The sequence below is a fragment of the Plasmodium coatneyi genome, chromosome 8 (assembly GCF_001680005.1).
Source record: "Plasmodium coatneyi strain Hackeri chromosome 8, complete sequence".
In the NCBI taxonomy this organism is placed as follows: Eukaryota; Apicomplexa; class Aconoidasida; order Haemosporida; family Plasmodiidae; genus Plasmodium; species Plasmodium coatneyi.
The window spans coordinates 1,033,536-1,056,543 of NC_033563.1; the positions used below are offsets into that span (position 1 = coordinate 1,033,536).

General features: G+C 39.2%; 5 protein-coding genes across 5 annotated transcripts; 2 read left to right on the forward strand and 3 right to left on the reverse strand.

The window, feature by feature from the left end:
* Positions 1-394: 394 nt before the first annotated feature.
* On the forward strand, positions 395-5,473 carry PCOAH_00021310 (P-type ATPase; the record flags this gene model as incomplete). The annotated part of the gene is made up of 1 exon (XM_020058938.1): positions 395-5,473. The coding sequence occupies one exon, from the start codon at positions 395-397 to the stop codon at positions 5,471-5,473; it is 5,079 nt and encodes a 1,692-aa protein (XP_019914521.1).
* Positions 5,474-6,153: 680 nt separating this feature from the next.
* Positions 6,154-6,480, reverse strand: PCOAH_00021320 (Ubiquitin--protein ligase; the record flags this gene model as incomplete). Its single annotated transcript, XM_020058939.1, has 1 exon — positions 6,154-6,480. One exon carries the CDS (start codon positions 6,478-6,480, stop codon positions 6,154-6,156), a length of 327 nt encoding a protein of 108 aa, XP_019914500.1.
* Positions 6,481-10,579: 4,099 nt separating this feature from the next.
* On the forward strand, positions 10,580-12,603 carry PCOAH_00021330 (KIR protein; the record flags this gene model as incomplete). The annotated part of the gene is made up of 3 exons (XM_020058940.1): positions 10,580-11,212; positions 11,382-12,170; positions 12,313-12,603. The coding sequence occupies 3 exons, from the start codon at positions 10,580-10,582 to the stop codon at positions 12,601-12,603; spliced, it is 1,713 nt and encodes a 570-aa protein (XP_019914587.1).
* A 950-nt stretch (positions 12,604-13,553) lies between these two features.
* PCOAH_00021340 (SICA antigen) lies at positions 13,554-14,127 on the reverse strand (the record flags this gene model as incomplete). Its single annotated transcript, XM_020058941.1, has 2 exons — positions 13,554-13,985; positions 14,122-14,127. 2 exons carry the CDS (start codon positions 14,125-14,127, stop codon positions 13,554-13,556), a joined length of 438 nt encoding a protein of 145 aa, XP_019914355.1.
* Positions 14,128-18,222: 4,095 nt separating this feature from the next.
* Positions 18,223-20,594, reverse strand: PCOAH_00021350 (Uncharacterized protein; the record flags this gene model as incomplete). The annotated part of the gene is made up of 4 exons (XM_020058942.1): positions 18,223-18,605; positions 19,045-19,654; positions 19,777-20,436; positions 20,586-20,594. 4 exons carry the CDS (start codon positions 20,592-20,594, stop codon positions 18,223-18,225), a joined length of 1,662 nt encoding a protein of 553 aa, XP_019914634.1.
* Positions 20,595-23,008: the final 2,414 nt, after the last annotated feature.

The following is a 23,008-nucleotide window of genomic DNA, read 5'->3' on the forward strand; positions in this document are numbered from 1 at the left end:
ACTTGGTCACCGTAACACCCTCCCCGGCACGTAACGGCGTAATCGCATTGACCACGCCACCTCTGAACCGCTTAACCGTTTAACCGCTCCACCATTTGAACATCTTTTAAACTTCTTTCTTACACCGAAGAGAGAAGACCTGTGCAGACTAGCGCACCGTTGGACGTGCCTCCCCCTTGATCCACCACCAGTACATGACACCTGCTACGTGATGCTGAGTCCTTGCACCCGATTCGCTTCCACCTTTGTGTATCTTCAATTTTGAGGAGCGAAAAAAAAATATTAAAAAAAAAAAAAAAGGGAGGGGAGAAGGGGCATGCACTCGTTTGCGTTGTAGGAAGTGTCCTCAGTTAGACGAGTTCCCCACCTGAGAACGCACACCACCGAGGAAACCATGCTGCACACCCAAGTAATGAACCTCCTGGAGTGGGTATCCACAAAAATCAGGGGGAAGAGCAACGAAAACAGAATATACCTGATCTCCAATTTCGAAGTTAGCAAGGAAAACCATGAGCTGTATATAAGGAAAGCTCAAGAGAAGCTTAAGGAAGAGGACCTCAACATAGACCTACTATTTGGGAAAAAACACAGGAATGAAATAAGAACGGCGAAATATAAGGTGTATAGCTTCCTACCACTAATCGTCTTTTTTCAATTCCTACGTTTAGGAAATTTATACTTTCTGTCCATATCCATGCTACAACTCATCCCCGAAATTACAGACTCCAAGGGAATGCCCACCTACCTAATCCCTCTAGTATTCATTATCGTTGTGGCTATGATTAAGGAATTTTTCGAAGACCTACAAAGGCATAAATCGGATAATGAAGAAAACAGTAAGAAGACAATGGTTTTCGAAGGGGGCATTTTGAAGGAGAAAAAATGGGCAGATATAAGGGATGGAGATGTCGTGAAAATATTTTCCTATGAATACTTCCCCGCCGATTTAATTATCCTCAATTCGTCGAACAAAAAAGGAGTTGTAAACATTGAAACGAAGAATGTTGATGGAGAATCCAACGTAAAACAAAAGTATTGTCTCCCCGATGTAGTCAAATATTTCCAGGACGATAAACATGCTGGTTACTGCCAAACAGAATTAATAAGTGAAAGTCCCAATGATAATATTTTTGACTACAAGGGGCATATGCTTTTGCCCCCTCTTCAGTACAAAAAAGACGGAGGGAAAATAGTACATTTTTATGATGCCTATGGAGGGGGAACCATTTCTGGGGAGGATCAAACTGATGGCATAAAAAGAAAAAAAACAGAAAAAAAAAAAAATAATAATAATTACCATAGAGGTGAAGACAATAAGGATGGAGGTACCCCTAGATGGAATGAAAACGAGGGAAATTATTCCTCCAATGGGGGCCACATCAATACTGATCACCTGTGTGCAGAACGCACAGTTGTCCAGGTCACCATAGACAATGTAGTCCTTAGAGGAACGTCCCTTGTAAACACCAAGTGGATCTATGGACTTGTTGTCAACACAGGAAATAGAACAAAACTGATGAAGAATGCCTCTACGAAATCAAGACAAAAATGGTCTAGACTGGAATTCGTTTATGGGAACCATGTAATCGTTCTAATAATATGCCAGGTGTTAATTTCCTTCATCGTTGCCATAGCTGGCGTTTTATGGATGAGGAGAAAGGGTTACAACTTATGGTACTTAAATTTAGGTCATCAGGCAGATAGCCTCAAAACGTTTTTTATCACCATTGGATCCATGATTCTTCTCTTTGGATCGTTCATACCGGTGGATTTACTTCTCATTTGGGAGGTCGTTCGACTTTTACAGGGATACCTAATTAACTGGGATAACGATATGTACAGTGCAAAAAGTGGGAGACATGCCTTAAGCAAAGCTGGACAGCTACTGGAAGAAATGGGGAACGTCACGCACATTTATTCAGACAAAACTGGCACGCTCACGCAGAACATAATGCAGCTGCAGAATATCGGGCTGGGAAACAAGGGCACTTATGGGTTCTACGATTTTAGCAACATTAAGGAGAACATCATAAGGAAGCGCGGGGCGGGCAGCCATGACAGTTCGGACCCCTTTTCCCCGGGCAGCGCAGCAAGTGGGGGAAGCCACCTAAGCGGGATAAACGGTGGGGAGGACCTGCCCACCAGGGACAGTGCCAACCCGAACATCAGCTCGGAGGACGGCAGTAGGGAATCGTGCGAATTGCCCCCCCTCGCGTGGTCGAAGACGTCAGTCAACACACACAAGGAGAAAAAGAGCCTCATGCAGAGGAACAGCCTTACCAGCGAGCACGCGGCCGCGGATGTCTACACGGAGGACGATTTCCAAAGGGGTGAAAACGAGTTTGTTTTCTTCAACAGAATTCTCTTCGTCAATAAAATTTACAGCATCAGGAATGACGTGCAGGACCAGGTGCACTTCCTCCTGCTCGTTCTCAGCCTCTGCCACAGTGCGATGATAAGAAATGTAGACATCGATGAGATGGAAGAGGTAGGGGGATCGCCGAACGAGACAGCTGAAGGCGCTGCGGTTTCGGCAGGAGTCACGGTGGGACCCTCTTCCGGACCCACCGAAGGAGTCGCTTCCCCTGCCCCCTCCCGTGCGGCATCCAGCGAAGGCACCTTGGAGAAGACCAAAATATTCGACCGAGAAACCATGATCAACTACACATACCTCACTCAGTCGCAGCCACAGTACGACGCCAGCTCACCGGATGAACTGGCACTGATAAGCACAGCTCTCTACCTTGGCTGCGAATTCGTGAATAGACCCAACCTGACGACGATTGAAATTGAGCTGACGTCCACCTTCGCACAGAGGTTCATCCTGGGGGAGAAGGCGTACAACGATTTTCTGCAGAAGAAGGGTTACTATGAAGACAACTTTGATGCGTGCTTCCCGGAGGTGAATTCGCCCAGGGAGAGGAGGGGAGAGTCCAAGTTGAATGATGCCACTGAGAAGGGAAGTGCTAACCGGGGGAGTCAGGTAGAGGATAATACCAGCATCCTCCACATGTCCATCCCGATGAAGAACATCTTCGGGTCGAACAAAGCCAGCCCGAAGGAGGCGACCAAAATCGAGGGGAAAAAAAGCAAGCGGGTGGTTGTGCCTATATTGGCCTACGAAATTCTAGACGTCTTCTCATTCGACAACGTGAGGAAGCGCATGTCCCTAATTGTAAAGAATGAGAAGAAAGAAATTTACATGCTAGTCAAGGGAGCGGACACTAGTGTATTGAAGCTAGCTGCAAAGAACCAGGAGCACATAGTAGACCACATAATGTACCAGCTGAATGCATTTGCTACATCTGGTTTAAGAACCCTCGTGTTAGGATATAAGCATCTAACGGAGGAAGAATTTACGAAAATGTATCAGCACCATGTGGAGGCGAGAAGAAGGTCGGAAATGCGCAAAGACGATGAAGGATGTTTGGGAAAGTTCTACGATGAAGCAGAGGATAATTTAATTATCATTGGCTGCACGGGGATTGACGACAAATTGCAGGACGACGTTCCGCAGGTGATACAGGACCTGCGAGACGCTGGAATGACCATCTGTGTGCTCACGGGAGATAAATTAGAGACAGCCATAAATATCGGACATTCAATTAACATATTAAATAAGGAGACGTACAACGCAGTGTTCACCGAAACAGACCCGACTGTTTTGTTAGAACAAATGATTATTCATGAGAAGAACACCAACGCAGCGAACCTGCTAAATGTGGACCATGGAACCAAATGGTGGAATAGCGTCAACTGGGAAAACCTAAACCTAGATCTACGATCAGAAACTATTTTAAATTTTATGAAAACAAATTTTTACGGATCAATTAAGAAAAGCATCATCTCCTCTTCTAACATGTTCAATTTGAAGAATGAGAATTCTTTACCAGAACTAGCCAAACAGGAAAAGATATTCAATTCCTTCCTTGAGTCGAGTGAATCGTTTGCTAACAATTGTAACGATGTGGAAAAGAGCAAAGCAAAAGACAAGGTCCACTACTCACAGTTCTCCATAACCATCACGGGAGAAGCATTAGACGAAATTATGAAAAGTAAAATTTTGAAAATAAAATTCTACACCTTAGCTAGGAGTGCATCTACACTCATTGCTTGTAGAGTAACACCAAAGCAAAAGTCCCTTTTGGTGAAAGAGAATTCTGCCTTCAATCCCAGGGGTACCTCTTTAGCCATTGGAGATGGAGCAAATGACGTGGGCATGATACTAATGGCTAATGTTGGCGTCGGAATAGCTGGTAAGGAGGGGTTACAAGCAGCAAGGTCTTCAGACTTTACCATAAGCGAATTTAAGTACTTAAAAAAATTACTCTTCGTTCATGGAAGGGAATCTCTCAGGAGGAATTCCTTCTTAGTGTACTTTTGCATTTTTCGAAATGTGAGTTTTTGTCTCTGTTCGATGGTTTTGAATTTCTGGACAGGTTACAGTGCCATAGATGCGTGGAACCCCTGGACCAAGCAAATCATTAACATTGCTTTTACTTCCCTCCCTGTTATTTTTTTTGTTGCCCTGGATAAGCAGCTCCCTCATCGGATTCTCCTCAAGAATCCTCTCCTATATGAGACATCTCCATCCACATTATGGCCCCTTTACTCCAATAAGAAGATCGAATTCTACACCGATAAGATAAAGCGGTTTTACAAAAACATTTTCCACTTTTGTCTGATCCCGTTTAGACTAATTCCCTTCTTTCAAAAGTCCACGAACAAAATGAAGTCCTGGATTGGCAAACGATCGAAACCGGAGAAGTACAGGTCCTACGGTACTCATTACCTTTTCGTTTATTTGCTCTTTGCCATTTGGCTAGCCACAGTGGAAACTATCATTATGCTCCACTTTGCCACTGGTCAGGTCGACTCAATAATCAAGGACCACCACAATGTAGATATAGATTTCCATACATTTTCACAAATTCTCTACACTCACCACGTCATAGCAGTCAATGCTGTCGTTGTGTTGCTAACCAACACATGGTTTGTTATTTCTCACATTGTCCTGTGGATAGAAATTATCGCAACGTTACTTTTCTGGTTCATCGTGAGTAACACTAGACTCTTTTTAGATATCATAGGGGCTGATGAATTGCATGGCACATTTGAAAAGGCGCACTCCTCAGGCAACTTCTACCTGTCGATGCTCGTCTCCCTGTACGTTTCCCTCTTACCTTTGATTCTCCTTATGACGTACCAGTTTATGAAGAAACCCACCATGGAGCAAATTGTCCTGGAACAACTCAAGCTGGGAAAGTTTGAAGGTCTCCGGAAATACGAAGTTAAGAAGCTCGCCTACATTGACAGCAAGAATAGCTCCCATGTCTTTTCGCACAAGGGCTTCGCCTTCGCCGTCGAGGCTAAGGAGGCCTTTTGGGGCCTCGTGCAGAAGGCTATTTACAAAATTAAGATTCCGCTTACCAAGGATGAGGCGGGCTCGGCCAAACCGAGGCGCAAAAATTGAGCTTGCCCGGGTGGCACATGCATGTCACGTGTATGCATGCCACTTTGGAACCATCGCTGAGGCGAGAAATGGAGCCACTCCATGTGCAACATCAAAAGGGACATTGTGAATAGTTTTTTTTTTTTTCCTCTTTATTCCCTTTTGGGGGACGCGCCGAATCATCCTTGGGACCCCCCTGCGGAAGAACTCAGACTTCTTTTTTTTTTGTTTGTTAAACCATTTCGATGCTCTGTGTAGCATGCACCTACGTCCATAAGTCCATGCACGTGCGTGGTCGGTTTTGTTTCAGTGTCTGTTACAATAGCCGCATTAGCCGCGTCAGTTTTGTGACACATCCAGTGCCCTCGCCGCGTTAGCAGTTCCACCCCCGCCACTTTTTACACCCCTCGGATTGTTTAACTTGCACATTTTTTTAATTAACGATATAGGAAAAAATTGTTTTCTTTTTTTTTTAACGCATGTTACGATGTACAGAAAAAAAAGGTTGGCGCAAGGTAAACGTTTAGGACAAAGAGCGTAACAATGTACATACGTGTGCACATTTATGCGCATATAAACACGTGCGCAGATCGGGCCGAGCTAGGCGCGCCCCTGGATACACGTCAGCCAATTTTAAGAATGTGCCATGTATAGATACGCGGGACGAAAAGAGACAAACACAGGGGAACTCGCAATTCACTTCAGTTCGATGCCTTCTGGAACTCCCAAGGCGTGTTATCCAGGGGACAAACCTGTCTGGCCTTAATCCACCTCGATATGCAGTGAAGGTGAAAGGCATGATTGCACACACCCCACGCTATCGTGCAGCTGTCCTTGTCCATTTTCTTGTCCTTATCGTTTCCATCATTTTCGTTTAACTTTGCTTGACATTCGATGCATAAATCCATTATATGGTTTCTGCAAATGGCACAGTTATCTACGCTGATGTCCCAGGACCAGGCCGCCACACCTGACCATTTGTGAATTTTGAAAATCTCATTGTCTTCTTTCCCTTTGTTCTCGGCCATGCTGGTTGATTTCTTCGTTGGTGCAGTAGGTGTGCGTGGCAGAGGGAAATTGTGTATAGGAGGGTGTGAACCGTGTAAGCAGCGTTCGCACAGTACGCAGCATACTCAGCATGCTCTGTGTACTTAGCGGTAAGTTCTTACGGGTTAAGAAAAAAGTGTCGGAAACAGGACCCTTCTCACGCTTGAAAATCATCTAAGATATGGGGGACAGGATCTCTTCCGAGTTTATTTATGCAACAGGGCGATGCTGTAATCCGTAAGCATGAAGTGTTACTCCTTAATAGTCGGCAAGGAAGGGAGGGAAAAAAAAAAAAAAAAGTGGCGCATTTTCCTCTTGCAAAAATTACGCATTTGGCATTCTTGCGAAAGGGACATGTCCATTCCCCCCAGCTTACGAACACAAGAATGGAAAAAGCACAATGTGTTGATCCATCTTTCTTTTTTTTTTTCTTTATCTATGCTTAACTTTTTGTAAACGCTACTTCCTTTTTGGTGTTTTTTTTTTTTTTTATATTTATTATTATTTGCTTTTTTTTTCCCCACTTTGCGAGGTTTTCCGCATGTTTTATCGTTCATATATTTGTATGCCTGCCCGGGCTCTGAATTTTTTTTTCTTTTTTTTCTTTTTTTTCTTTTTTTTCTTTTTTTTCTTTTTTTTTTTTTTTTTCTTTGTTTTTTTTTTTTTTTTTTTTCTTGTATGCAAATATTAGAATAATACCCTTTCCTAAGCATCTAAATACCAGGCAACACTGTTGTCCTTATACCCTAAAACAGCTAAATACGAGTCCACACTGTTGTCCTTACACCCTGAAACAGCTAAACAGCAGGCCACGTTGTTGTCCTTATACCCTAAAACAGCTAAATACGAGTCCACACTGTTGTCCTTACACCCTGAAACAGCTAAACAGCAGGCCACGTTGTTGTCCTTACACCCTAAAACAGCTAAACAGCAGGCCACATTGTTCTTCTTACACCCTAAAACCTTAACCTTAACTTTCAAATCCTACACACACACATCCCCTAAAATGTGAAATCCTACACACACACATCCCCTGAAATGTGAAATCCTACACACACACATCCCCTGAAATGTGAAATCCTACACACACACATCCCCTGAAATGTGAAATCCTACACACACACATCCCCTGAAATGTGAAATCCTACACACACACACCCCTAAAATGCGAAATACCATACACATACACCCTTAAATTGCGAAATGCAACACTGTTACCCTAAAATGCCAAATCCTATACACAACCAAAATACGAAATCCTATACATACACATCCCTAAATTCCGAAATCCTATACACACACCTTAAAATGTGAAATCCTACAAACACATCCCTAAAATGCGAAATCCAGCACACACACTAAAATGCGAAACCTCACACACACACACCTCTAAAATGCGAAATCATACACACACACACCCTAAATGCAAAACATTACACCATAAGTGTCAAATCATCCACAACCTACGCTAACCCGTAAATATTACAACTTAATCCTATACCATGAATCCTAAACCCGAAATCCTTAACCCATGATCTCTAGACCCTAAAGCTCAAAAGCCAAACGCTAATTCTAAGTTAACAATCCCTAAATCCTAATTCCCATTCCTAAAACACTAAACCCTGAAACCTAAAAACACAACTCTAAATCCTAAACTCTAAAGCTTAAAACCTCAACCCTGAAAACTAAACCATCATCCCTAAAATCTAATCCCAAAACACACAAACCTAAATCCCGAACCTTAAAACTTGAACCCTAAAAACTAAATCATAAACCCTAAGCCCTAAAGCCTAAACCCCTAAAACCTGAACCCTAAACTCTAAACCCTAAAACCCTAAACCCTGGATCCTAAACCCTAAACACTGAACCATTAACCTTAAACCCTGAACCATGAACCCTAAACCCTGAACCATGAACCCTAAACCCTGAATACTAAACCCTAAAAAATAAACCTAAATCCTGAACCTTAAAACCTAAACATTAAACCCTAAACACTAAACCCTCAACCCTAAAACCCTAAACCCTAAACACTAAACCCTCAACCCTAAAACCCTAAACCCTGAATCTTAAACCCTAAATCCTAAATCCTAAACCCTGAATCCTCAAACCTGAACCCTAAACCATAAACCCTGAACCCCAAACTCTAAAACCTGAATCCCAAACCATAAAACCTTAACCCGAAACCATAAACCCTGAACCCTGAACCCTAAACCCTAAAACCCTAAACCCTGAACCCTAAACCTTAAAACCTAAACCATTAACCCTTAACCCTAAATCCTAAACTCTAAAACCTCAACCCTAAGCCCTAAAGGCTAAACCCTAAACCCTAAAGCCTAAACCCTAAACCCTAAAACCTAAACCCTAAACCCTTAAGCCTGAACCCTAAATCCTAAACCCTAAAACGTCAACCCTAAATTCTAAACCCTAAACGCTAAACCCTGAAACGTAAACGGTAAACCCTGAATACGTGAAATCTAAACCCTCAACCTTAAACAATATTCCCTGAACCCAAAACCCTGAATCATAAACCATAAAACCTGAAACCTAAATCCTGAACCCTAAACACTAAACCCTGAAACCTAAAAGCAAAACCCTAAGCCCTTAATCATAAACCCTAAACATTAAACCCTAAACCCTAAACCCTAATGCTTAAGTCCCAAATCCTCAACCCTAACCCCTGAATCTGAACATGGAACCTTTTCCGTAGAAAGTTCTTCCTTAGGAACAAACTCTTCCTTCATAAGGCCGGAACCTAAACCCGGGATCCGAACAAGTAATCTCTTCCCTATAAACCTGTTCCTCAGGGATCACCCCTTCAGAAAGACTTTCCTCAGGAAGAAAGTCTTCCTTCCTAAAACCTGAACCCTAAACCCTGAACCTTAAACCCTAAACCCTGAACCCTGAACCCTGTACCCTGAACCCTAAACGCTAAAATCGAAACCTGCTGAACTATTTGATCCTGTGGAACGGGAGGGAAATAAAGGAAATGTGCACGTATATATAAAATGTAATATGCACTTAAGGCAGTATGAGTTAATAGCATAATATATGTATATTTGAGTTATTCATAGCGTATTATTTTAAATGAAAAAAAAAACGGGAGAGGGAATTATTACTGTGAGGCTATTATAAACGGAAGAGTGTATATAATGGGGAAGACTATTATAAAAATGCAAATATTTTTTACCATATGTAGTTAATAAATTTCCGTGTATTATGCCGTTCTTCGTTTATTTGGTAGTTTTTCACTTCCCATCAGATATGTTTTAATGTGTGTACATTAGGGGAAAGAGAAGAAATGCTCCGTGCGTATAAATTGTATAATATATATGTTAAAAACTTTTAATAATTGTTTAAATGTCTGGGAAACTGAGTTGGAAATATGAGTAGAAATGTCTGGTATAAAGTATTATACTTTTATAATAGTAATAGTTGAGGGAAGGAATGATGAATAATAATAATAGTAGTAGTATATGGTATTCCGAATTATTACATAGAATGTTCGAGAGGTAGAATAAGTATATGAGAAATAAGCCAATGATTCGGCTTCCGCCTTTTACTCTATTACATCTGTAATTATTTTTCCTACATTTACCTTAATTTATATGTATAGATGATTTTAATACTTATATCTGTATAATGTGTTATGATTGAATTTAAAAATAAAAAAATGTGTATTGTTGGAATTAGTGGGAATTAGGTGTATATCTATAATCATCGGAGGAGAAGAATTTCTATGTGCATATTCCTTATGTGCGAATATAATTAAACATAAATTTATTACATATACGAGGAATATAAATAAAACATGACAGGAGATAGTGGGGAAGAGAAGAAGGTATGTTCATTGTTCCTGAAATTGATAAATTTACATGGAACATGCAGAATTACATACAGAGCATAATATATTGAAGGAATGTCTGTGTGGGAATGTATATATTCTGTTAATTACATTTATAGGGGAAGTGTTTTGAGAAATTACCCTCCTGGAATGTATACAATGAATTTGAAAGTACAGGCATTGGTTGTGGGAAGGGGAAAGATAAACATAACAAAGAAGGAGTAAAGGGAAAAGTAAAAATGACATTAGAAAAGTACAACATTAATGATAAAGATACAATTGAAGGAGTCGCGGACGCCTACTGTTACGCTTGTAGCGCAGAGGAAGACAAGGACAGTGCAACCTACTATAATCTTTGCCACTTTCTGTATTTTTGGATAGGAAATTTAATAAAAAATCAGTTGGGTACTCATAAACTTAATGACGTTATTCAAGCATTTTATGATAATCTGGCAAGTGAACAATGTAATAATATGTGTACTAAGAATATATATCCCCAAATCGATAAAAACATATTTGAGAAAACAAAAGAAATATTCAATTACTCTTATAATTATAAGACTTTAAAGGGGAACTCAAAGGATAAGATACCCTTATGTAATGATGAATGTACCACATATATACAAGAAGTTAAGGCAGCATATTCGAATATACAAAGTAGTTGCAGTGTACTTAATAGTGGGGATACATTTTGTGATGAATTTAAGAATGAATATAAAAAATATTTTGATGAAGAGGGGCAAAAACCGAAATTGCCATGTGAAGAAGTGTCCGAGGTGGAGCCCGAAGACGAGGATGAATCCGACACAGATGAAATGGAAGATCCCTCTTGTGGATTAGGAGTCACCAAGCAGGATGTCCCAACAGATAAGGTAAAATTTACACTAATTTAAAAGAAGGAATTGAACCACCTCTATTCAGGAGTTGGACAACATTCTTCATTCAAAATGCATATATGAACGTTGTACATATAGTTCCTTATGAATAATTCAAAGAAAAGTAGGATTGCGCGTGCATATATTTCAGTAATTATACTTATAGGATGAACGTTTGAAGAATTTACCTTCGAAGGTTATGTATGGTAGATTCAAAGGGGGTAAGGATTATTGCATCTATCCCAACTTCCCTACCGAAAACATAAAGAATAAATTGCAGAGAACCCTTAGTGATGTAGAGCATGCAGAAACAATTGCAAATGGCCTGTGTTACGTATCTACAAAGAAATGGGAAAATGAGTGCGATGATACGCACTGTGATCCCTTGTATTTTTGGATTGGGGACAAATTATTCAATGAATTAGAGAAGGACAATTTATTTTCGAATGTTATGAGTACAATCGAAACAGAATTGGGAACCATTCCTGATAAACATAAGTGTAAATTTATGGACACCGATATCGACCAGAACCTTTTCAATAGGAGGAAGAAAATACACGATTACACCCTGAACCATGAGAAAATAGAGTTACAATTGAAGGATCGTGGGACTAGTAGTTCCTCATGTGATCCAAAATATAATAGTTACATGGGTGATATTGTTACAGCCTACAATTATGTAAGTGCTAATTGTAAGCAGAATAATTACAGAGGCGAATATTGTCAACAATTTAGGAGCAAGTATAGGGAAAATAGTAGTTGGAAACTGTCAGGAACAAAATGTGCATTAGAACCAGAAGAAAAAACAACAACAACAGCAAGCAGCATAGAAAATGGACAATCCTGTGGAATAGAGGAATTACAGGGGGGTGAAAAATTAGGAGCTGCTCCTGTCGCTGTCTCCTCTGTACTTAGTGTGACAGCAATTCCAACAGTTCTTTTCTTTTTATATAAGGTAATAATTAAAAAAATATGAGTGTTGTACATATATATTTGTGCTGCATATATATATATGTATATATATGTCTACATATATGTATATAGCACATATTTCCACCTTTTCCCACGCCTCTTTCCACTCCTTTTCTTCCTTTCAGTATAATCTTCTACCTTCTTGGATAAGGAGCAACACCCTCTTTGGAGGGGACGGTCACAACAGCACAAATAACAATAGAAATAAAAGAAGTTCCGTCCGAAGGGACCTCGACACTCTGATAGAGGACATGTCCAAAACAACAACAGACGACGATTCCACAATAGGAGGTTCCACATTAGGTCACTCCACATTCTATTCAACGGATGATTCTACTTTATATAATAATGAACGACACAGGGACGGAGGAAGGAATATCCATGGTCACCGGAATGTAGCTTACCATCGTATGTGATATTGGAAGTTAACATGGAATGTAACATTGAATGTAATACTTCTTTTCCCCCCTTCGGAAGGGAGGAAGGAAGGGACGAACATAAATAAGTGCGATGTTCATACAATGTAAGAAGCAACATGAGATTTCCTTTCTACCTTCGCCTCCTTTTTTGCCTCAGCTTTTTCTTTTTTTTCCTTCCTTCTTTTCTTCATATTTCATTACTTTATTTTCTTCCTTCCATTTGTACGTTTGAATAACCACATAAGGGGAAAAATACTCTTAGAAAGGGGCGCAAACATAAAAAAAAAAAAAGGAACCTGCTGACCTTAAAGAAATATTCAAGGATTTCAAAAAAACAAAAAAAAAATTAATAAAGTCTAAATTTTTGTAGCAAAATGAATAAGCATTTTTTAATTCTTTATTGAAGGAAATTTTACCAAACATATCAAAATAATGTGGCGAAGAAAATTTTTTTTTTTTTCCCGCCTCATATTCATCACACACGAACATGTAAACACTTCCATGCAATACAAAAAAAAAAAAAAAAAAAAAAAAAGGTATTTACTACACCGCAAACCTGGAACCTAAACATTGACCCTGTTCCTTAGGAACATCAACCATAGGAACACATTCCTTAGGAATAGTGTCTTCATCCCTAAACCCGGAACCTGAACAAGGAACACATTCCTTAGGATCAAAGTCTTCCTCCCTAAAATCCAAAATCTGAACTTGGAACCTGTTCCTTAGGAACATTTTCCATAGGAACTTCTTCCTTAGGAATAAAGTCCTCCTTCCCTAAACCTGGAATCTGAACTTGGAACCTGTTCCTTAAGAACATCTTCCTTAGGAACAAAGTCTTTCTTCCCTAAAACCCGGAATCTGAACTTGGAACCTGTTCCTTAGAAACATCAACATTAAACCCAGAATCTGAACTTTGAACCTGTTTCTTAGGAACAAAGTCTTCCTTCCTAAACCCGGAATCTGAACATTGGAACCTGTTCCTTAGGAACAAAGTCTTCCTCCCTAAACCCGGAATCTAAACATGGAACCTGTTCCTCATGAACATTTTCTTCTTCTATAAATTCGCTTCCCATAAATTCTTGAACCAAAATTTCAAAAAAGTCATTCTGTGCAAATTGTGTGTCCCTTTTTTGACATTCGTCTAAGACTTCTAAATGGATATCAATAATCATGCGGCGACGTACACCACGACGACGACCAGGAACCGGCTTTTTCCTCCTTTTTATAGGCGTGGAACGAGGTTTCCGTTCCTTTACTAAGGTATATTCATGCGGAGAATCTTGGTACACATGAGCAAGGAGTTGTTCTTGTAAGGATGGACCACGTATTTGAACAGCTCTTCTGTAACGTTTTCTTGTCTTACCAAGCATTCCAAAGTACTAAAAAAAAAAAAAAAAAAAAAGGGAAAATAATATTTCTTTAGTAGGGATGCGAAATGTTTATTCATACACAACAGTAATTACTACTTCAAACCCTAAAATGCGAAATCCTACACAACTGTATTCATTCATTTACCTTCATTTTTTTTTTTTCCCCTTCTTCTTTTCTTCTAATATGAATTTTTTTTTTTTTTTCTTTCATTTTCTTTTCTTTGCGGAAAATATATTTTATCCTTTTTTTGCTTTCGATTTGTTTTTTTCTTACCTTCCAGAGTAAGTAGCTCATAACAGAAATACCAAGCATCGCAGGAGCAAGAGGGAGGTAGGAAGTAAGATTATGGTGGTCTGTCTGCTGAATAACTGCGGCAGGAGAAGGGGTGAGTTCGGCACCCTTCCCCCGTCCACTTGCCCCTGAAAGTGCAGTTTCTTTAGCACCATCTGGAGCAGTTGGTGCTGCAGGAGCAGCACTTGCTTCTTCTGTGTGTTCAGGTTCTTCTGTAGCTGAAGAATAGATTAAAAAAAAGTGTAGTAAAGGTGAATTATCATTACCATCGATAAGTACTACATCTTGCATTGTTTTCAATATGTGCTGTAAAAGTTCATCGTCCTTATTCTCAGAGAACCATAATGTTGCTTTGGTAATTGTGGTGGTTATGGTGGAAGTGACCCCATCAAGGAGTGATATAGTTTCAGTGAATGTAACAGTGTCTGGTTCCTGTGGAAAAGGTGTGTGTCCTTACCTGGTTGTGCTTGCTCAGTGTTCTCCAATGCTGGTTTTTCCTCAGCAACAACTACCTTTGGTACTTCAGGAACATCTTCAGGATGTTTGGCAGGTGATACTTCTGGTTCCGTTGATCGAGCTCCACCACTGGAGTAGGAACCTCCTCCTGCCTCCTCACTTGCTTCATCACCTGGTGAAGGGGGTGATAGAGGAAGAACTTCTCCTTTTATGGTTTTTTCTAATTCTTCAAGATTTTTTTTTTCCTCCTCTTTCATTGGTTCTTCAATTCTTCCTAAAGTTTCTTTTAAGTCTTGTAATGTGTCCTTACCGTCATCTGAACGATCAGGCCCCCCTGTTTCTGTCCGTGCAACGGTCGCATTCTCAAGAGCCTTTTTCCTATATTGCCATTTACCCCCTTCGCACGAAGTTTCCTCAGTTATTGCTCTCATCTTAGTATGTAACAGACTTGTGGAAAACAGGTAGTACACGTCATCTACTATAGTCTTTCCGTCCCTGTAAGGAATGTTAGGTGCACCGTAAGTACATTTCGCATACTCCTTACCTTTATACAATTCCCCCCTTACACTTTTCACTCCTGTAAATGCGTATTCTATGACCTCCTTTGGTACACAGAACCATACCATATACCACATCCATGCCTTTAATAGTTCACATAAGGGAATATCCTTCACCATCCGCTGGCAACCTGTCCCTTCTCCCTTATACTCCTTCCCGACGTCTGTTACTAAGAATATATTTCTTATCATGATTTCACAGAAGGTTTTATACTTACTCATGCCACTTTGAACACTATCCAATTCATCACACAATGCTAGCATGCTCTCCAGCTCGCCATACTGTTCTTTGTCTTCTGCAGACACATTCCTCGAAAAATGTGTGAACCATTCCCAAATAGTGACTGTTAAAGAACAGTGAAAGATTGGGTAGGGTGGAAGGAAGGAAGGGATGTTAGGTGTATGGTAGGCGGTTTAGAGTGTTAGGTGGGTTGTTAGGTGGTAAGTTGGTGGTAGGTGGGTTGTTAAGGTGGTAAGTTGGTGGTAGGTGGGTTGTTAAGGTGGTAAGTTGGTGGTAGGTGGGTTTTTATGGTGGGAGGATGTATGTATTATATACATGTACTTTGTACTTAACTTCCATACTTTTACGCATATGGAAGGAAAAAGGTAACACTATCAAATGTGTATGCACAATGTCTATGTGAGACACCACCTAATCATTCCTTACGCTCTTTCTCATCTTCAAATTCTGCCTTCTCCTTCCCAGGACATTGGTATGGAGTCTTTTTTTTTTTCATTTTTTCAGCTACTTTCTTTAATATTTCTTCTAAGTTGACTTCTTTCTTCTGTTCCTTATTCTCCAGTATTTTCTCCAATTCTTTCATTTGCTTCTCATCCAGCCATTTCTTCTCCTCTTCTCCTGGCTTCCTTTCTATCTTCCTCTTAACTTTTCTATTGTTTTCCTGTCTGCACCATCCGGTTTTGTAATTCTTCAAATTCACATAATCCGCAATTCCTGATTCCTTACCCTCAACAAACTCTGCCACTGTTTTTCCAATTAATATACTCCCTATTTTTAATATATCAAAGTCCATCCCACTGCACTTATTGAAATTGCTTTCAATTCCTGCAGCTTCTGCTCGTCCCTTTGTTATTCTTAATGCATACTCTAAATAATCTTCGAACCAGCAGTAGTTCTTTAACATTTTAAGCATAACTGTTGTTCCAACTATACACTTCAGAAAGGATTTTTCCTCCGTGTCATCCTCAATTTCTATTTTTTTCTTCTTCCCTTTCCGTTTCCCTACTTTCAGTCCGTTCATGTAGATAAATGTTCTCATTAGAGCCTTGCATAGTGGTTTATGGTTATCCTCAATTTTAATCTCATCCGCAGGGTCTTGCGCACAGTACCCTTTTGCTATGTCATCCGTATTATCATTCAACCTTCTCATTAATTCATCCACTATTCCCTGTACACTGTTCGATATTTTTGCCTACAGCGTGTGTGTAAAAATGAAGCACATACATATGTACACATACCTTATTCTTCATCTTCCCGCATTTCATTTATATATATATATAACTGGACACATTCATGGTCCCTTTTTTTTTTAAATATAGTTCCTTACATCCACGCTGACGCTCGGGTCTTTCTCCCCAACCTCCAACCATTTATTTAATACCCTCCTCAGTATATCCCCCATTATCGTATAATTTCTATTACACAGTTCTCCTTTGTCCTATATACTTATAAATTTAGTACTTTTATATATTATACAGGTCCCCTTCTACAACTGATAATATTCTTTCAAAAAAAGAGAAGGAGTAAAGTATTACCCGCTTCCCTTCCTTATACTATTTCCCCCTTTTTTTTTTTTTTTTTATTATTCTTTCTTTTTTTTCCTTAAGAATAATAACCTTCCTCTCTTTATACACATTATTCTTTTAATAAAAAAAAAATGTAAAGGAATTACACACCTTCCTTCTTCTTTTTTTCTACCTTAAACCTTCCTTCTTTATACCTTAATCCTTCTTTATTTACACCTAAAACCTTCCTTCTTTACAACTTCCTTCTTCCTTTCTTCTTTACACATTCCTTCTTTACACCTTAAACCTTCCCTCCTTACAACTTAAACCTTCCTTCCTTACACCTTTCCTTTAACCTTCTTTTTTTTTTACCTTAAAACTTCCTTCTTTACACCTTTTTTTCCTTAAACCTTCCTTCCTTATAACTTTTCTTTTTTTTTTTTTTCCCTTAAACATTCCTTCTTTACACCTTTTCCTTAATCTTCTTTTTCTTTTCAAATCTTCCTTATTTACTTAAATCTTCTTTTCTACTTCCTTAAGCCTTCTTTTCTTTTACCCTAACAATATCATTCTAACACCCCTAAAATCCTTAACACTAATACCCTTACACCCTACCTCTACATGCTTACACCCCTTCATTCTACCACTCTCAACAATCTAACACCCCTTCCTTCTACCCCTAACACCCAAATCTGCACCCCGATGCACACCTTCCTCCCTTCCTTCAATTTTTTTTTTTTTTTTTTTTTTTTCTTTCTTTTTCTTCTTTCTCCTTAAAGGAATTTACCTTCCTTCCATCAACCACCTAACACCCCTAACACCATAACAACCCACCTACCACCACCCATAACACAACCTTCCTTCCACCTACCACCCCTAACACAACCGACCTACCATCTTCCTTCCACCCTACCACCTAACAATCTTCCTTCCCTAGTCATCCTTTCCTTCTTCCTTCCGCCTAACAACCTTTCTTCCATCTACCACCCCCTACACAACCTTCCTTCCACTCTACCACCTAACATGATCTTCCTTTCAGCAACCACCACCCTAACAACCTTTCAACCACCGACCACCTAACAACCTCCCTTGCTTCCATCCTTCCAGCCCTAGAACAACCTTCCTTGCACCTACCACGTAACAAGCTTCCTTCCACAAACCACCAACCTAACAGCTTTCCTTCCATCTTCTGTCATTATCTGGATGATGATGATGAGGTATATGGGATTGAATATTCGGATAAATTTATTGTTGTTAAGGTGTCGTCGTCCTCCTCAAACTCATTAAATTTTCTCCTAAGGGACCTTTTCTTCCGGCTTCCTCCACCAGAGTGGTTACGTTTATTAAGGAAGAATGGTTTGTACTTGTAAAAAAAGTATGCCAATGCAGGAAGTCCCAATGCAGCTAATGCGCCACCAGACACAGCAGCAGGTGCAATGGCACTGCTAGCAGCAGAACCACCTTCAACTTTTTTCCCTTGATTAGGAGTTCCCTCTGCTTTCTTTCCTTGATTAGGACTTCCTTCTGCTTTCTTCCCTTGATTTGGACTTCCTTCCGCCTCTTTCCCATGACCTGCACCTAAAGAATTGGTATAAAAGAATAGATTCAGTGTAATCGCCCTCCTTTTTTCCTTTTTCTTTCTTTTCTCTTTTTTCTTTTTTTTCATACACCTACCACCCTACCACCCCTAACAACCCACCTAGCACCACCTAACACAACCTTCCTTCCACCCACCACCGTAGCAACCTTCCATTCGAACACCCCTAACAACCTTCCTTCCACTCTACCGCCCACCTAACAACCCACCTACCACACACCTAACATCCCTTCCTTCCACCAACCATCCCTAACGCAATCTTCCCTTCCACCTACCCCTGGGGTAACTCCTACTGCAGGAGCAATCCCTACCCGAGGTGCAACTGAAGTAAGTCCTACTCCACGTGAAACTCCCACCCCTGGAGCTGGACCTACCCCAGGAGATGAAGTGCACTTTGAAGTGCATGCGTCGCCGTCGTACCTGTCAGTTCACAGTTCAATCCTAAATCTTCTTCATTTTCATAACCTTCATACAACTCCTCAAACTTATTATAACATTCCCTATTTCTTTCGTTTGTACAATTCTGCTTTATTTTCTTGTAGGCCTTCTTCACATCTTCTAAATATGTATGATACTTTTCAGTGCACTTCTTATTTCCTCCCTCTAATTGTTTCTTTATAATTACTTCGTCCAATTTATAATGGAACAGCATTTTCAGCGCCTTGAATAATTTCTTCTCAAAAAGGTACATAAAATTACACCCATGTTTCTCCTTACTCCCGTCCATTCTACTATAGCAGCTATTCATAGTAGACTGAAAATCGAAATCATCCGTTAATGCTTCAGATAATATTCCACCCATCCAATAATAGAACAAATCACACCATGTTCTTCCTTCTCCCTTATTACCTTTTATTTCATGAATGTAGCACAGAACCCTCATAATCTTCTCCCTAGTACTGTTATCTGTAACCTTCTCCTGCAGTCCTTGCATTACTTCCGTATTGCAATCTTTATTACTATAACTTTCGGCCTTTCCATCCAACTGTTTATATATTTTCACTGAGGGTAATTTATTCAAATGTTCCTCCTATAGGTATAATTACCAAAATATATATGTTCCCATGTGATCCTACATATGAATTTATTATATTATTTACACAATATATTACATGAATACTATGGGGTTATTCATTTTAAATATAGGTTAACCGTTAGTGGTCCCGTCAATCCTGCTGCCTTTGATTCAAGATCTGCTGCAACCACTGCGTCACATTCTAATTGTGACAGCTCCTTCGGTATCCACTGATTATTTTCTAGCTTAATGTATGGACAATATGACTCATTAGTAGCAGTAGTGCAATTCCCACTTAACCAGCCATATGCTGTTTTAGCTCCTTCTAGGTGTGTGGTATATTCCCTTCCCTGCATGTATTGATCACAACTAGGATTATTCCGTAAAACACGAATGTTATAATTGTGATCGAACACTTCTTTACTGTACTTGAAAACGTATTCGCCCATACCATTGTATGCATTACTACACTTCCATTCAGGTTTAAATGAATTCAGTAAGATATAAACATCCTGGGTGGCCTCCTGATATACACCACTATGCAATGCTCCTTTTATTTTGTCAATTATCCAATAAAACAAAAAAGGACAGCGATAATTATGGAGCGGTTCTTCATTCCTACCTAATTCAGATGCGTAACAACAAGCCTTTTTAATTTCCTCTTTATGTTGTCCGACATAAGTGCGGCTCCATAATAAACTTTTTTCTATTACAGTAGTTTTACATTCAGAAGTACTTCCACTTCCGTCCAGTGCTTCATATACCTTCTGTGAAGGTAATTTATCCTTCTCCTGGTCCTATATAGAGGTATAATGAGCAAACCACACATTTATGTATGTGTATTTTTATATATATTTTATTATTTATATTATACTGTAGATAAAATATTACATACATATGGACTCATCCATACGAAATATGGAATAATCCCTCATACTTCTCCTACCGGTGCCATTGTTCAAATGTGTATATACTTTTCTGTATATAGCGAATTTGTGTTAAAATTTGTTCTCTATATATTAATGAAGAACATATGTGCAACAATTACTCTCGATCAATGATTATGAGCGTGTATATATCAAATTCTTATTCACTCCCTTTCAGTAATACATATTGCTTCAATTTTCTTAAAAAATGATTGTACATTCTATGCTGGGATGAAATTATCATAAGCACATAGTTAGAGAATAAATAAGAATAGATGTACTCAAATATGAAAATAAGGTCAGAGGGCGAATTCGGGGTGTGTGTGAAACTGTTATGCACATTTCTCTTTATGCATTTATTTTATACTATTGCATAACATGTTTCGTTACCTATAACATTATATTATTATTTACATGCCTTCATTATTGTGTATACAAGAATTCAATTCTTTATAACAGAAATTTCTATTCACACATTTTTAATTCATGCTTTTCTGCCATTTAAAGTGATAATTAAAAATTCATAACATACGTATTATACAATTCCTAGTTACATAGCACCTTATCTCCTTTTCCAGAAATGTGTACATTTACGTATACTAACGTTAACTGCAATACAACCTTCCCTCTGTTTATAACTGTTCAATAATAATAATTTGTGCTTCCCTATTTCTTCTTCTTTTTTTTTTTTTTTTTCTTTTGATGATCAGTATATTATAAATAGTACATTCCTATAATATATATATATATGCATTGTGTACTACTTAAGCTACTCCTTCCCTCATTCACTCTATATTATATGTTCACATATATTAATGTGCCCCCGAATATATTTTTCCTTTTCCATCCTCTTTCAGCGTAAAACTAGGTTCGATTGACAGCAATGCGCACATCCTTCCCCCTTTTTTTTTTTTCCCCCTTGTGTATATCATATTAGCATATATATTAATGTTTATATATATATATAATAATCATTATTATCCTAACAAGTAGTTATTGTAATATGCAGTTATAAATCAGGAATAATGAAATGTAGTCTACACTTGTATGCACATATAATATTTTTTCTTCCGAGAAAGTTCGGCGCCGTGACAGAATAATGGTTTGCACATGTACGAAAACGGATAAGTGTGGTTCTTGCATACCCGCGTCTGAGTCTTATGGGGTTTACACTTCAGTTATTTTATATATTACTCCCTATTTTCATTTATTTACATAAGTATAGTGTTACATAGTGTTATATATAACTCCACAGAAGGCCCCTTGGAGATTATTTATTAATGGAGGGGAAAAATTTTGGAACACACGGACATCCCCTTTTCCCACTTATATACATATATTTTTGGGAATGAATTTTTTCCCCCCCTTCCCGTTACCTGTTAATATATTTGTGATAATACTTACTCACCTATTGTATTTTTTTTTTGTATTTGTTGTGTACATTTTTTTGTATATATGTTCCACATATATTTAGGAATATATATATTATACCGACTTACATGAGTGAGTAAGTATAGGACCCTCATTCCATAATACTGTGTACTTTAGTTATTTTGTATGTAGACGTATTTATATGCACAATTTGTAAATTCCATCCTCCCACATACATATATATGCGAGAGATAATCCCTTTATATAATAATCATAATCATCATCATCATGGTTATCCTCCTCATCCTCCATATATAGGAATAAGTGGGTAGTGCTCTTTCTATATTTCGGTCTAGTAGCGTTCAGCAGCACCGTATCGCTCATATACGAAATACTCCTCCCTCCATCCATAAGCATGCATTTTTTATAGAGAATTACGGGGTATATAGGAATACAGTTCATTATAGGGTGCGCACACAATGCACTAAACATTGCGCATTAGATACCTATTACGCGTATAACACAGTCCCCTAAGGGGGGTGTACGCACTTATGTACAGAGTAGTAATACATGTAAGTAAGCTTCATGACACCATTCCTGGTAACTACCAATACATATATATATATAGAAGAATATGATACCTATGTTATTAATAACAACGCTACGTTCCATCACGCTTACCATTACAGTGTGTGTTCATATATGAAAGAGAGTGGGTGGGTGAGTGGGGGGGAAGAAAGGTTCTTAGAGTGGTGGTAGATGGAAGGAAGGTTGTTAGGTGGGTTGTTAGGGGTGATTTGTGGTAGGTGGTTTGTTAGGTGGTTGGTGGAAGGAAGGTTGTTAGAGTGCGTGCAAGGAAGAGTGTTAGGGGAAGAAGATGGGTTGTTAGATGGTAGGTGAGTTGTTAGGGGTGGTAGGTGGAAGGGAAGGTTGCGTTAGGGGTGGTTGGTGGAAGGAAGGGATGTTAGGTGCGTGGTAGGTCGTTTAGAGTGGTAGGTGGGTTGTTAGGTGGTTGGTGGTAGGTGGAAGGTTGTTAGGGGTGGTTGGAGGATTGTGTTAGGGGTGTTAGAAT